General features: G+C 43.0%; 1 protein-coding gene across 1 annotated transcript in view; it reads left to right on the plus strand.

The window, feature by feature from the left end:
* Positions 1-7,885: 7,885 nt before the first annotated feature.
* LOC102388984 (T cell receptor alpha chain constant) overlaps positions 7,886-14,496 on the plus strand; it is a 76,390-nt gene continuing 69,779 nt past the window's right edge. Inside the window, exon 1 of the mRNA XM_045162111.1 lies at positions 7,886-7,958. Coding sequence (XP_045018046.1) covers positions 7,901-7,958 — 58 coding nt within the window. The 5' untranslated portion in view covers positions 7,886-7,900. The remainder of the gene's footprint in view (positions 7,959-14,496) is intronic.

Here is a 14,496-nt window from a genome sequence, read left to right on the forward strand (position 1 = left end):
AGGGTTAGATAAGGTCATTTCTAAAATCCGCTGTAGGGACTTGCCTGGTGGTCTAGTGGCTAAGACTCTACGCTCCCAATAGAGGAGAGGCTTGGGTTTGACCCCTGGTTCAGGGAACTAGACCCCACATGCCACAACTAGAGAACCTGCATGCTGCAATGAAGACAGAAGATTCCGCATGCTGCATCTAAAACCCAATTAAAAAATAAATATTTTTCAATAAATAGAATCTGCTCTAGCCCCGAATTCTAGAACTCTTATTTCTTTTGCTGTTGTTGTTGTTTATTTTTATACAAGTTTTTAATGTTACACTCTGTTCACGATTATTACAAAATATTTGAACTCCACTATTTCTTTTTTCCCCCATTTTTATTTATTTTTTCTTTCTTTTTAACTTTTTTAAATTCTGAAAGTATGATAAAGTTACCAGAGACTTGGAAAATACAGAACAAAGTAACATATAGTTCCACTCTACATTACAATTATTTTCTTAAGTAGCTAAATTGAGATTTTTAGTTGGAGTTTCAGTATCAAACTCTCAAAAATGAATAGAATGAATATACAGAAAAGCAAAAGGATCGATTTCTGATGGATCAGGAAGGCTGAGATTCTGAGATCATGCTTTCACTTCCTGCAGTCTGATTTCCATCTCTCCTGCAGCACACAGCTGGAAAATTCTCCCCTGAAGCAGCGCTTCCCAGCAGGTGAGCTGCAGTGAGAAGGTTACAAGCTGCTGAGATAGTGCTCACAGTGGACAACGGGACCTGGGGTAGCTGGAGCCTCCTGGGTCAGCCCTTCCTGGCTACACTCAAGTACAAATATTATCTTCTGTATAAGCCAAGACATGACAATGGCTGGAAGGCACTGCCCTAAAAGAACAGATGACCAACTTCCTCCCCCAAACCTAGGAGTGTTTCTAGGAGTACTCTGGAGTCCCTCTGTTTCCCTGTCCCCCACCTTCAATTCATCAGGAAGGCCTGTCAACTCCACCAAGAAGTGTGTCTCCAAGTGCCTCCACTTCTCTCCACCCCCACCCCCTCCTGCCAATACCACCCTCTCTTGTCAGGCCCATGGCAGTAACCCCGCAACTGGTCCCCTTGCCTCTGCTCTTCCCCTGGACAATCACTCTCCAGGTCTTCATAAACTGTTAATCTAATGATGTCAGGGAGGCCTCCTATCCTGGCCTGTGACCCACTGCACATGGTGGGACTGCTGCTGTCTGCCAGCCTCCTCGCATGCCCTCTCCTACACCCATCACTGCCCTTCAGCTGCTGTGGCTTTCCTTCTGCTCCCTCCCTGCCTCCCTCTTCTAGCTGCCTGAAACTCTGCTTCCAGTTTTTTACCAGTCTCAGCTCTGAGAGTCTCTCCCTGGCAAATAAATTACTCACTCACTTGGGTACCCAGTTCAATTCAGTTCAGTTCAGTAGCTCAGTCATATCCGACTCTTTGTGACCCCATGAACTGCAGCACTCCAGGCCTCCCTGTCCATCACCAACTCCCAGAGTCCACCCAAACCCATGTCCATTGAGTCGGTGATGTCATCCAACCATCTCATCCTCTGTCATCCCCTTCTCCTTCTGCCCTCAATCTTTTCCAGCATCAGGGTCTTTTCAAATGAGTCAGCTCTTTGCATCAGGTGGTCAGAGTATTGGAGTTTCAGCTTCAACATTAGTCCTTCCAATGAACACCTAGGACTGATCTCCTTTAGAATGGACTGGTTGAATCTCCTTGCAGTCTAAGGGACTCTCAAGAGTCTTCTCCAACACCACAATTCAAAAGCATCAATTCTTCGGCACTCAGCTTTCTTTATAGTCCAACTCTCACATCCATACATGACTCCTGGAAAAACCATAGCCTTGACTAGACGGACCTTTGTTGGCAAAGTAATGTCTCTGCTTTTTTTTTTTTTTTTTTTTATTTTATTTTTAAACTTTACATAATTGTATTAGTTTTGCCAAACATCAAAATGAATCCGCCACAGGTATACATGTGTTCCCCATCCTGAACCCTCCTCCCTCCTCCCTCCCCATACCATCCCTCTGGGTCGTCCCAGTGCACCAGCCCCAAGCATCCAGTATCGTGCATCGAACCTGGACTGGCAATATGCTGTCCAGGTTGGTCATAACTTTCCTTCCAAGGAGTAAGCGTCTTTTAATTTCATGGCTGCAATCACCATCTGCAGTGACTTTGGAGCCCAGAACAATAAAGGCAGCCACTGTTTTCCCATGTATTTGCCATGAACTGATGGGACCAGATGCCATGATCTTCGTTTTCTGAATGTTGAGCTTTAAGCCAACTTTTTCACTCTCCTCTTTCCCAGAGTCACCCTCAATTTCATCTCTGTATTATTTCTACATCTCATCAATCACTATATTTGACATCACTGGGCTTATACATGCTTATTATTTGTCTTTCCCTTCTCATCCTGTATGGGCTTCCCTGATAGCTCAGTTGGTAAAGAATCCGCCTGCAAAGCAGGAGACCCCAGTTTGATTCCTGGGTCAGGAAGATCCTCTGGAGAAGGGATAGGCTACCCACTCCAGGATTCTTGGGCTTTCCTGGTGGCTCAGCTGGTGATGAATCTGCCTACAATGCGGAAGACCAGGCTTTGATCCCTGGGTTGGGAAGATCCCCTAGAGAAGGGAAATGCTACCCACTCCAGTACTCTGGCCTGGAAAATTTCATGGACTGTATAGATGGGGTCACAAAGAGTCAGACACGACTGAGCGACTTTCACTTTCACTTTGTCCCCCTGTGTACATAGGACACAGTGAGTCCTAGCCCCTGGGACTGTGTCTGCCGTGTATCTGGCAATCAACAAATATTTGTGAACAACAGAATACAACTTTCTCCACTTAAAAACTCACCATTGGGATGGATAAATTTGCCAGATTCTTTTTATTGAAGTATAGTTGATTTACAGTGTTGTATTAGTTTCTGGTGTACAATATAGTGATTGTTATTTATATGTATATATATATTCTTACCATATTCTTTCCATCATGGATTATTACAGGATATTGAATATAGTTCCCTGTGGTATACAGTAAGACCTTGTTGTTTATCTATTTTATATGTAGTACTTTACATAGTATTTGTCTTTCTCTTTCTAACTTACTTCACTCAGTATGATAATCCATAGATCCATCTATGTTGCTGAAAATGGTACTATTTCATTCTTTTTTCTGGCTGAGTAGTATTCCATTGTGTATAAATACCACATTTTCACTATCCATTTATCTGTTGATAAACATTTAGGTTACCTCCATATCTTGACTATTTTACATAGTAAAGGTGCCAGGTTTAACAAATAAAAATACATGACACTCATTTAAGTTTACATTTCAAATGAACAACAAAAAATGTTTAGTAATAATTGGGGCTTCTGTGGTAAAGAATCCACCTGCAATGCCGGAGATCCCAGTTCAATTCCTGGGTTGGGAAGATCCACTGGAGAAGGGATAGGCTACCCATTCCAGTATTCTTAGGCTTCCCTGGTGGCTCAGCTGGTAGAGAATCCACCTGCAATGTGGGAGACCTGGGTTTGATCCCTGAGTTGGGAAGATCTCCTGGAGAAGGAAAAGGCTACCCACTCCAGTATTCTGGCCTGGAGAATTCCATGGACTGTATAATCCATGGGGCTGCAAAGAGTAGGACACGACTGAGCGACTTTCACTAGTAATAATTGGGACATGCCATATTTGGGATGTATTTATTCTAAAAAGATATTCATTGTTTTTCTGAAATTCAAATTTAACTGGACATTTTGCATTTAACTGGCAATCCTAGTCATGAAGACCACCAAAAGCATATCCCAGAAAGTCTGAAACCCCAGTGTGAGCATCCCCAGGCCTCCGGATGTGGAAGAGGGAGGTTCAGCAACCAGGTTGCTTTGATCAGCTGACGCCAGGCCTGCACTGCCCCCTGCAGGTAGGGGTCCCCCTCTCAAAAGCACCAGCCCCTCTGAGAGGGAAGGCCACTTCCAGCTAGTGGCTCTGAGATATTCACAAGCTCTGGCGGCCCCAACTCAATCTTTGGGAGTCTGTCCTTTCTAAAGGTGGTGCCAAGCATGATATTTGTGAGAACTGAGTGTTCCCTTCCTGACCTAGGCAATATAACAGTTTACAAATTAAACTGCTGCTCCTCTTCTGACAGCCCAACCTCAGTTACATCTGCCCACACGCGAGAACAGAGAGGGCTTCAGAGACCCTCATTCAAAGGCACCTGCCTCTCCCTAAGACTTCACACTGAGACCTTCTCAGGGTGGCACAATCATAAAACAACCCCCTCCCCACCATGGTGTCCTTCCATCACTCCTTAAAAGGCATCGCTTCAACCAGGGCACTCCTCAGAACAGCAGTGCAGGATCATGGTTAAGGAGTGGGGCTCTGGATCCACACTACTTGGGTTCCTATCAGCTCCAGCATCTACTTGCTGTGAGACCTTAAACACAAACTAACTCCTCCTCAAGCCTCAGTTTCTCCATCTATAAAATGGAGATGAAAATAATAATAGCTTTTTCACGGGACTGCTGGCAAATTAAATGAAATAACACAGCAATACACGCAGCAAGTGATTTAAGAATGCTAGTCATTACAGTTGCTATTGTCGTTTTTGTGAAATAGACTGATGAATAAACTCCTTGAGAGCTTGAGTCTCATCAAAGACGTTCAGAGATAAGATGCTGAGTAAATCTAAAAAATAAAGTTGTGAAATCACGCCAAAAAATTTTAAAAACCATGTTGTACCAATCGATGGCAAATAAAAAAGAGACTCTCATCTTTCATTTCTGTCACTGCTATAAGTATGTCATAGAGCTCTGTGCTCCCCTGAGACCTGAGCCAGCTATGCTTATCCCAAACCCCTAAGAGCACTGGAAGTATGAAATGAATCTCCTAGCTCACTGTCCTATGTCTTTCGAAGGTTTCAAGAGGCTTGTTCATAGGAGACCACAATGTACACAAGAAAGTGACCCCCAAAATTTAGAGCTAAGAGAGATTCAAGATTTAATGACCTACTACGGACACATTCACATTGCCCTTGAACTTTCCTGCCCCATCTCCCTTAAACCTGCAGGTGTCTGCCTCTGAGTCCAGGCAGGGAGTGCCCTGGACTGCCTTTCTTTAACCCAAAAGAAGGCCTCAACAGAGGCCTTCAGACCTGACGGGGCCCCAGGGATTTGATAAACAAGCCACTCTTGTCCCAGGCTTGGATTTGATCACTACATTAGCTCAAAAAAAGGGGGGGGATTTTCCTCCTAGCTTCCTCCGAGGAGGGCAGCTTTGTTTTTGACCTTATAGCGCCCTCTGCTGTTCTAATTAGCCCATCTCCATAAGTAGGTCACACTGGAGGTTGGCAGAAAAGAGGTCAGGGAAGGAAAATATTCTTTGTTCAGAACTTAGTCAAAGTTGCAGCTTCTGTTCCCCGATCCCCTTTCAACCCTGACACTGGCAGCTGCTTTCTGTTGGGCCAAAGGGCCCATCCTCCCCCAGTCACTCAGAGCACTGTCTCCAAGGACATGAGACAGCACCCCACAAGGGTACATGGGACATTTCCCTACCAAACAAAAGCCTAGTGCAGCAGCGAAGGACACAGGGAAATGTCTTTGGATGGACATGGGCAAACACATCGCTTTTTTAATGAAAGAACAGAAATGTGACTAAAAGGAAAAGCTTAGAAACATCTGACTGTGTGATGATGGGAGTGAGTGATCTAGCGGAAGGGTTTCTGCATCACTTTCTTCCTGTGGCCCATTCCATTCCAGGACCCCCAGGACAGACCTGGGTGGATGGATAAGAGGAAGCATGCCAGGAAGGGACTGAAGTCCAGCAGACATCCTCTACCCCCAGGACTTCTGTTTGAGGGGAAGATCTTGCTGAAAGCTCTTTGGGCCAGAGCAAGCACGAAGAATGCTACCATGGTTTGCTGCCCAAGGCCTGTGTTTGAAGGAAAGCTGTGAGGGGGAAGCGATACTCCATGATGTTACTGTCGTGACCTCTGCCGCAGCCTATGGAAGGAACAGTCTTGGTCCAACCAGGTCAGTGATATCTTTTGTGATGGGGCTGTGTGGGACCTGGCCTGACCCTGACCCAAGCACATCTCTCAAGCCATTTGTAGGATCTTCTCTCCAATTATCCCCCAGGCATGGAGGGCAAGCAGGTGATATTTCAATTACCAAGGGCTAGCAATTGGTAATAGTTATCTGGAGCACAGTTTTAAGAAGGATTGTGAACTATATGTAAAATAGATAAGCAACAAGGATTTATTGTATAGCAGAGGGGAATATATTCAATATCTTAAAATAACCTATGATGAAAAATCAGAAATACATCATATATATATTTATATATTAATAAATATATATACAACTGAATCACTTTGTCATACACCTGAAACTAACATAATATTTTGAATCAACTACACTTCAATTTTTTTTAAAAAGGACTGAAGCTACATCTAAACCCCGAGGAGCAGAGTGATGTATCTATTAACAATACCTGCCAAGGGAGCAGGAACAGGAGGTAACACCACGTGGCTTTGTGTTTGCCACCATCCCTGCTTAGATGTCAGTCCTGGTAATGAGTCCCGCAGAGAAAGACTAATCAGAGGCAACTCTCTGTTGGATTATCCTTTTGGTAAAGGGCAAATTTCTAAATCTCTGTCTTTCCCTTGGCTTCCCTGCAACCTCACAGGCCATTTCCCCCACTATCAACTGCTGTTGCCTGCAGCCTAAGAAATAAAATTTTAAAAATGAATTAAGATGCTGTATATCTCTCTTTAAAATTTTAAACCCTATGCCAAAGCCAAACATCTCCCTTGAGTCACTTATCCACTGCTTAGCAGAGATAATCATACCCAGGCTAGCCAGGAAAGCCCCAGGGATGGGGACTGCCAAGGGAAGGTCCCTATTCTCTTGAGTCACAGGAAGGAAGAAGGCAGGAATGGGACTTAGGTGTTCTGATTTCTAGCCCCATCTCTGTCTCTATCTACTGATGTGGCCTTAAGCAACTTTATCCCTCAGGGCTTGGGCTTCTTCATCCTCGGCTTGGCTCCAGCAGCTGCTAAGTTCCCTTCCAGGTCTTGCATTTTGGGATGCTAATGTATGAAGCTGAGAGCTGAGAATTATCGGTTTATATTCCCCTGTGTGTGTGCTTAAACTCTGCCATGCCCAGCAAGGGAGGAAAGCAAAGCATGCTTCTTCACTGGGGGGTAGCATCATTTCTTGATCAGTATGTGTGTGACTCATCAGAACCTGGAGGTTTGTGCCCTTATGCCAACTTGAAATCCAGTTATTATTGCATCTGGGAGAAAGAAAGTGCTGAAAACAGCCTTTGCCAGAGGGGGGAGGGGAGAATCATTAATTTGGCAAGAAAAAAGAAGTCTCTGCATCGTGTGATAACATTTTGATATCTTATTTATCATCTTCATCCCTGAAATCTACTCAGCCACCTACTATCTCTGTCCTAACAGAGGGAAGAGGGCAGACCTTTCCCAGGAAAGAGGGGTCCCCTGGGGAGGACAGACAGCTATCTCTGTCTAGTGAGGAAGGAGAACAGAGGTGATGCCACATCCCTTTCAACCATGCTGACGCTTCTAGTTTTTGTAAAGGTGTTCACTCCTGTGGGAATGGGGTTAATATGAAACTGACATTTTGGAACCAAGACTAGAGGAATCTTGAAACTCAGTATGTACTATCTGGCAGAATTAATTTTTTTTCATCTGAAAATTGTCAGAGAGATATTTAAGTGTTCTTTGAGGAAGAGGAACAAAAGATGAATCATTAATACAATTCAATTTACCAAATATTTATTAAGTGCCCACAGTTTTCCCCAGGGATCACCTGGGCCAGTTTTGGAGGAAGTGGTTTCATTGCTCTAAGGGAGAAGAGTTTTGTCAGTGGATGAACAATGACAACGGATTTACCTTTGAGACCCAGATACCGTTAACTGTGGCCCTGGGTAAGTAGCTTATCTTCAGGGAGGATAAAATATATACACAACAGCATGGGTAATCTAAAACACAAGATCATCAAAAATGGCATTTTATAATTGGCTTTTAGCACACATTTCATTATTTTGTAGGGTCAGTTTCTCTCCCCAACTGTAGGTTTTCTTGATCTGTTAAATATATGGGGGAAAAGCTTTCCAAGAATAATAGGTTTCTGAAATTAGGCTCACAGTCAACATAGGAAGAAGTGGTACCTTTTGTCTTTCCAACAATGAAAAAGGGGACCTGACATCCCTCGTATACTTGATGCCCACAGGGGTCTCCTTTCCTGTTGTAGGTCAGAACCAATGGTGAACCACCAGGCAGTTATGATTTTTATAGATCTGTACAACAAGATGGGAATAAGAAATAGCCTACAAGACGTTCAGGATACAGGAGTCTCAGCTGCCCAGGAAGCCAGAGAATTCTGGACCCCAACATGATTGGTCCTGGTGTCCTCCTGGCCTGAGTCCTGGGCTGCAGGACAACCCTAAGTGACCTTGCTCACCAAGGGGGCCCCCTAATAACCCCAGAGACCGGCTACAGCTGAGAAGAGGAAGTCACAGCCTGGCACTAAGAGGAACTTTTGGTAAAGGGCCCAGGCACTGTGCAAAGAGCACTGAGAAATTCACCTTTGGGAAAGGGACTCAGTTAATTGTAAGCCCGGGTGAGTACCTCCATTTCAGATGTAGTGTTAGCAAAACCCCCCTCAGCATCTAACACCTAGCAACCAGAGAGCTGGCACTGGTGGCTAGATGATGAACTTCCTTATCCATTGGGAAAAGACTATAAATATCGAATCATCTTTCCTGTGGATAAGCAAGAGCCTGTAGTTTATGTAAAGGTGTCTGCTCCTGTGGGAAGCAAGGCAATTTACATTCGGAACCGGGACTCAAGTGAGAGTGAAACTTAGTAAGTACTAGCTTTAAACCAAAGGTGTCAGTTTATTTGGTTTGGTTTTTGAATTATCTGGAAGCTCCAAGGAAAGAACACTTTTCCCTGAGGATTTGGTTCCAAAATTCTGACTTCAAACTTCTAAAGAGATCTAATGTTAAGGCAGATGGTAGGCTCAAAAAACTCTATTTCCCTGTGTGATAAGTAGAGACCTACTTTTCTTTTCTCTGCTTATTTGTTTTATTTTGGTTAGGAAATGGGGAGGAGGACTAGACACTCTGGGAGGTTGGGGGGAATAGATTTGCACAGTATTTTGGGATAGATTAGGTCCAGAGAATCAAATCAAAGAGTAACAGCTCAGAAAGTCCTGAAAGACCACCTAACTCACTTCTTTAATTTTGCAAATGAGGACAGTGAAACTCAGAGAGGTTTGTGAACTTGCTCAAGGTCACACAGCTGAGCCTGGTCTGGGACTAAGCCAAGACACCTCACAGCTGTGACCAGGCCAGACCCAAGAAAAAGAAAACATCATGGTTCTTGACTAAGCAAGTTTATTTGCACCCCAAACATTCTTTTTCCAAGATTTAGTGAGCTCAGAACAGAACCCCAGGGTTCTAAGGAGAGATAAAATCATCACATGCCTGTTTTGTGGGGGAAAGTTGACTAAAGTCGAAACAGCTAAACTTGATCTTAGGGGAAATGTTCAGCCATCTGCAAATGGAGGCAGGGATGCAAAAAAGTGCATATGAAAATGCTGGTCTTGTCTTCAGACAATTGACTGTGACCATCAAACACTATCTATAAATTCTGCAGTACTAATTTCTCTCCCAGTGGGATTTTATAGTCTATGATAAATTGCATCAGCTATGCAATTACTCTGGACCACAGAATGTGTATACAGAATCGGCTTGCTGAGCCTTCCTGTGTCTTAAAGTAGCAATCATATCTCTGGACATATCTCTCAGCCCTGAAGCTCTGGGCTACCACCAAGAAAGATACCATCACTTATCCTGTCTGAAAAGCTTGGAGGTTGAAGGAAAATTTTAATTCTTGGGAAGCTCAGCAAAGTTGGGCTCCCTGAGTTGACCCCTCTGGTTTTTGCAAAGCCTCGGAGCATTGTGTTCAACAAGCCAGTGGCTCTAAGATGATATTTGGGAAAGGGACTCAGCTCACAGTGCAACTTGGTAAGTGGAGAAAGCACTGTACCCTCTTCTTGAAAATGGTATGAGACCCTTTTACAGAAATTCATGGGTATGTGACTTCTTGGCACATCTCTGCTCATATGCAAGTTCTGCCTGGCTAAATGATAGCCTCTCCATATCCTCCAAGATGGTCCAGTCATGAAGGTGCACCCATACAGCTAAGTACAGCTTTTGCTAAATTCTCACAAAATCCCTTACCCTCCTCATCAAACTGCTGAGTAGTTCTTCTGTTACCCTCATAGCCCTGCTGGTTTACAAATTAGAAGAAGAGAAGTACTCAAGGACTTGGAGATTTTTAGGGCATTGTGAAAAGAGCATCACTCCCAGTGTGTTTGGCTTCTGGGGAGGAAAATAATGATGATTTTTAATTGCTTACTATGTGCTAGGCAATGGGCAGAATGTTTTCTATCCTTTATCATAGCAAATCTTTATACCGGCTATGTGGGTTAAGTGTTATTATTATCATCATTTCATAGAAGAGAACTTCTTTCATTTTTATATTTTATATTCTTTTGGAAGCTCAGAGAGAGGTTGAATAACATGTTCAAATTGATTGAGTGAGAAAGAGGGCCTGGAATTTAATTTTTGAAACTCAGATTCCAGAATTTAGTGTTTACTAGTGGGGGAGTGGATTATGTTTTGGGGGGAAATCACTGATGCTTTGGTCTCTAAAGTTGCTAAAACAATCCCTAGAGAATTGTGCTCTCAGCTAAGCAAGCCAGAGATTGAGCAGCAGGGCCAGTGCAACCCACATACAGATCCTAGGCCTTATAACGACATCACCATGCAGCACCATTCTCCCCACTTTTCTTCCCACTTTACAGACAGGGAAAGTGGGGTGCAGCAGGTTAAGGAACTTGCCCTTGATTCCAAACCCAAGTCTCTCTGACCCCAAAACTGAGCTATTTCAAAATCATTACAACTGCTAACCAGCTAGGTTAATTAATTCATTAATGGCAACAATCTAATGTTAGATAAAGATGGATTAAAGTGTTTCCTTAGCTCCTCCCCCTTTTCAGGAACAACTATACAGTTTCGTGGCCACACAACATTGTGTTTCCACCTTTGTGCTTCCTTTGGGAGAGACGGAGGAGCCCCGGCCCCCAGCACCTGGTGGAAGGGTCTTGGCGGTATTTGTAAAGCAGTCTATGGGGGTGTAACTCAGGGCGGATCTGAAAGACTCATCTTTGGAAAGGGAACGAGACTGACAGTAAGCCCACGTAAGTTTGAGTGACTAATGCTTCCAGATTTCTCTCTGGAACCCTGATTCTTAAATTTCCCACTCTGTTTTATACTCAAGTCCAAATCATGGCAGCCCCATTAATGGATTCCAATTGAAACAACCGATGATATATACCTACCTTATGCGATACTCTGCTGTTTACCCTCACTTGCTTTTTTATCTAATAGACCAGAGTGAGACTGCTAGTGGAGCATTTAAACTAAGGAGTCAGACTGTTAGAAAGTTTAATTTCATATTATAACTGGTGGAATTTTCCATGAGACTAAGAGAAAATCAGTTAACTCGCAGTGCCTCTATTCTCTCCCTCTGTAAAATGTGGGAGGCAGTTCCTACTCCTGTTTTACCAGAGCAGGCAGGCTGTGGGGGGATGTTGGCACATTTCCAACTAAGTGACAATAATGCAAGGAAAAAGAAGGGCCCAGACAGTCCGTAAACTCTACCACCAGACCCTCATCATAAAAAGCTGGTTTTATCAAGAGAATTCTTGGGTGATAAGTGAACATTTAAATAGGTAGTAAAGGGAGTTTGAGCAACTGAGTTTTTGTAGAGTCTCGTGTCATTGTGTGATTCTCCAATAATAAGCTGACATTTGGAAAAGGAACGCTCCTGAGTGTTAGACCAGGTATGTTTTAAAGATGATTTGTTTCTAAACATAAGCCTTCACTCTTAGAAATTCTGTGAAAGATCACGGAGTTACTCACTGAGCTATTAACATCTTTGGGGACCTGGTGTCGCCAGTCTTTCTAGCGAGATGCTAATGAGGGCAGCCTCATATGGGGACTCTTTAGGGCTGTTTCTTCTACACCTTTAAGCCCTTGGACGTGTTATGCTGGTTTTGGTTGTTATTGGAGATGTGTCTCTGACAAATGAAATCTGAACTAAAGTTGTAGTGTGTAGGGCAGAAAGCCGTTAGGAAGAAAGGATCTATTAGACGAAAGCAGTGTAGGGTGTGCAATGCAACCTGACTCAAAAGAAGACAGTGAGATGCGCCTGTTGCTATAAATGGCTGAATGACCACTCTCATTCTCATATCTCAGGTGAGATACTTGCCTTCCTAAGGCCTCCATGTTGGAGAAATTAGGAAAGAAATTGCCTAATCCCGATTAGCCTCAAATTCTTGGAGCCACACCAGTTGGGTAAAACCATGTAGGATTTTCTGGTGCTGACATTAATCTCAAGCTGATATTTAGGGAAGTGCTAAGATTGAAAGCAAATACTCAAAACAGATCACAAACTTCTGAAAACATGCCCCAGGATGCTGTTAACCACGATGCTTCTAACTGGAACTTTTTCATTCTCGCCTTGGCTGAGTAGCAGAGAAGCCCCTTTGAATACCCACTCATTTCTGTGCCCTTCGAAGTGTGAGGGAAGGAGTCCCTAACCCAACATAACAACTCCCTTGCAATATTCAGAGGGAGATTTTTGAGTGCTACTTACCACTCTCAAAACAAATCTAATTAATTAACTTGACTGTAGCTGAAATTTTGCTCCATGAGGGAATTTCTATCTATTGCAATAGAAGTTCATTCCAGACAATTGTTTGGGTTTTAACTTTTGCTTACAATTCATAAGAGATGCCAACTACCCAATGGATATCTCAAAGTAAAACTTCCACTTTCATGACCAAATTAGTGTCCACATTAGAAAGGCTAGAATCAGGACGTCCTAGTGAGCATTATCTTAGTTCCAGATGACCTTCCTGAAGTCCCTTATGCCTAAAACAGCATAAGAATAAAAAATATTTCCATGCTGACCTGTGTGTCCAACTGCTAACTAGAGCTCAAAACGTGGACCAGTTGGCTGCCATGTTTCCAAATTGGGTTGGATATTTAGAGTCCCCCAGATGCTGGAAATGATAATCAGAAAAAGCACATGCTATTCCATTTTTATTTATAATTCTCATCTCTCCCAGAGAACTGTTATAAATTTTCTCCCAGAGGTGTTATATTCATCCTTCTTTTGGTTCTTTATTTGTAATACGTACAGAGATGAAATATTGGTTGAGATTCAGAAAACATCTATGAGATTTGCCTTAAGCTTTGCCTGTCAGAGAGATTCTAAGAGCTAAAAAGATGGGAAGCTGACATTTGGGAACTAGATTAAAAAGAAAACTCAAATTAATCCCAAGGAGCAACGTTCAGTAGATGGTTATTTAGACATCAGCCCCACAAGCTGAGTTGCTCAGATGGCTGCACTGTCCCTATCTTGGGCTTGCCTAGAAGAGTAATAATAACGTGTTCACCCCCAGACCTGTTTTCGGAAGAGAGAAATGTCAGCCTCCGGCCCTAAAAACTCCTGAATTGGTTCATTTCAATAGAGTTTATCATTGCACATGGTGTTCTGGAAGTAATAGAAAAAGTGCATTAGAAGATTCAGCAAATGGAAATGAAATGCAAATTTAGATTGTAAATATAGGACTGCAGTAAATAGATAGCAAGAAGAAAAGATGATGAGATTAGAAATTGACCACATTTCTCTAACCCTAAAGGGATTGTATCTATGAATAGTTTAAAACTACTGAAGAGGAGGGGGGTGGAGAAAGAAAACAGAAGCAAACAGATTTTCTCCTAATCCTTTTCACTTTGCAAAATCAGAAATTGTTTCTCAATCAAATTTCCCCAAGCAGAAGAAAGAAATGATGTCTGTTTTCAGAGTTCAGTGTGTGTGGGTGGGAGCCTTCTAGAACTGATGCTGAGCAGGGCTCCCTGTTGGTGACAAAAGATAGCAATGTCCTGGTTGGAGAGGAGAAGAGAATAAGTGCAAATAAGAGTGTGAAGACAAGAAGGGCTCACAGGCCAGGATTTCCCTTGGATTTTTCTACCTTGACTTCTAACCTTTCCTGTCTTAGCCTATGGATCAGGTCCCAGACGAGCAGACCCTAGGATTCAAACTACCAGTTTCGAGGGGAAAGCCAGCTTAACTTCACTCAGGAGACCTTGTTTATTCTGACTTGAAAGATTCTTTTAATCCAGCTGATTTTAGGGAGAGCTCTGTAAAGGCTGAAGGATTTTTTTTTTTTTTAAGTTAAAATTCTATGAAGTGGAAATAAAGATGTTAATATTTGACTGACAGGGAGAACAAAACTCTGGTACATGCCTGTAACCGCTAAAGGGGACATTGACAAGCAGGCAAAGGACAGCAAAGAGACACTGTCCTAAAGCTCTCTGGTTT

The sequence above is a fragment of the Bubalus bubalis genome, chromosome 11 (genome assembly GCF_019923935.1).
Source record: "Bubalus bubalis isolate 160015118507 breed Murrah chromosome 11, NDDB_SH_1, whole genome shotgun sequence".
Lineage (NCBI taxonomy): Eukaryota > Metazoa > Chordata > Mammalia > Artiodactyla > Bovidae > Bubalus > Bubalus bubalis.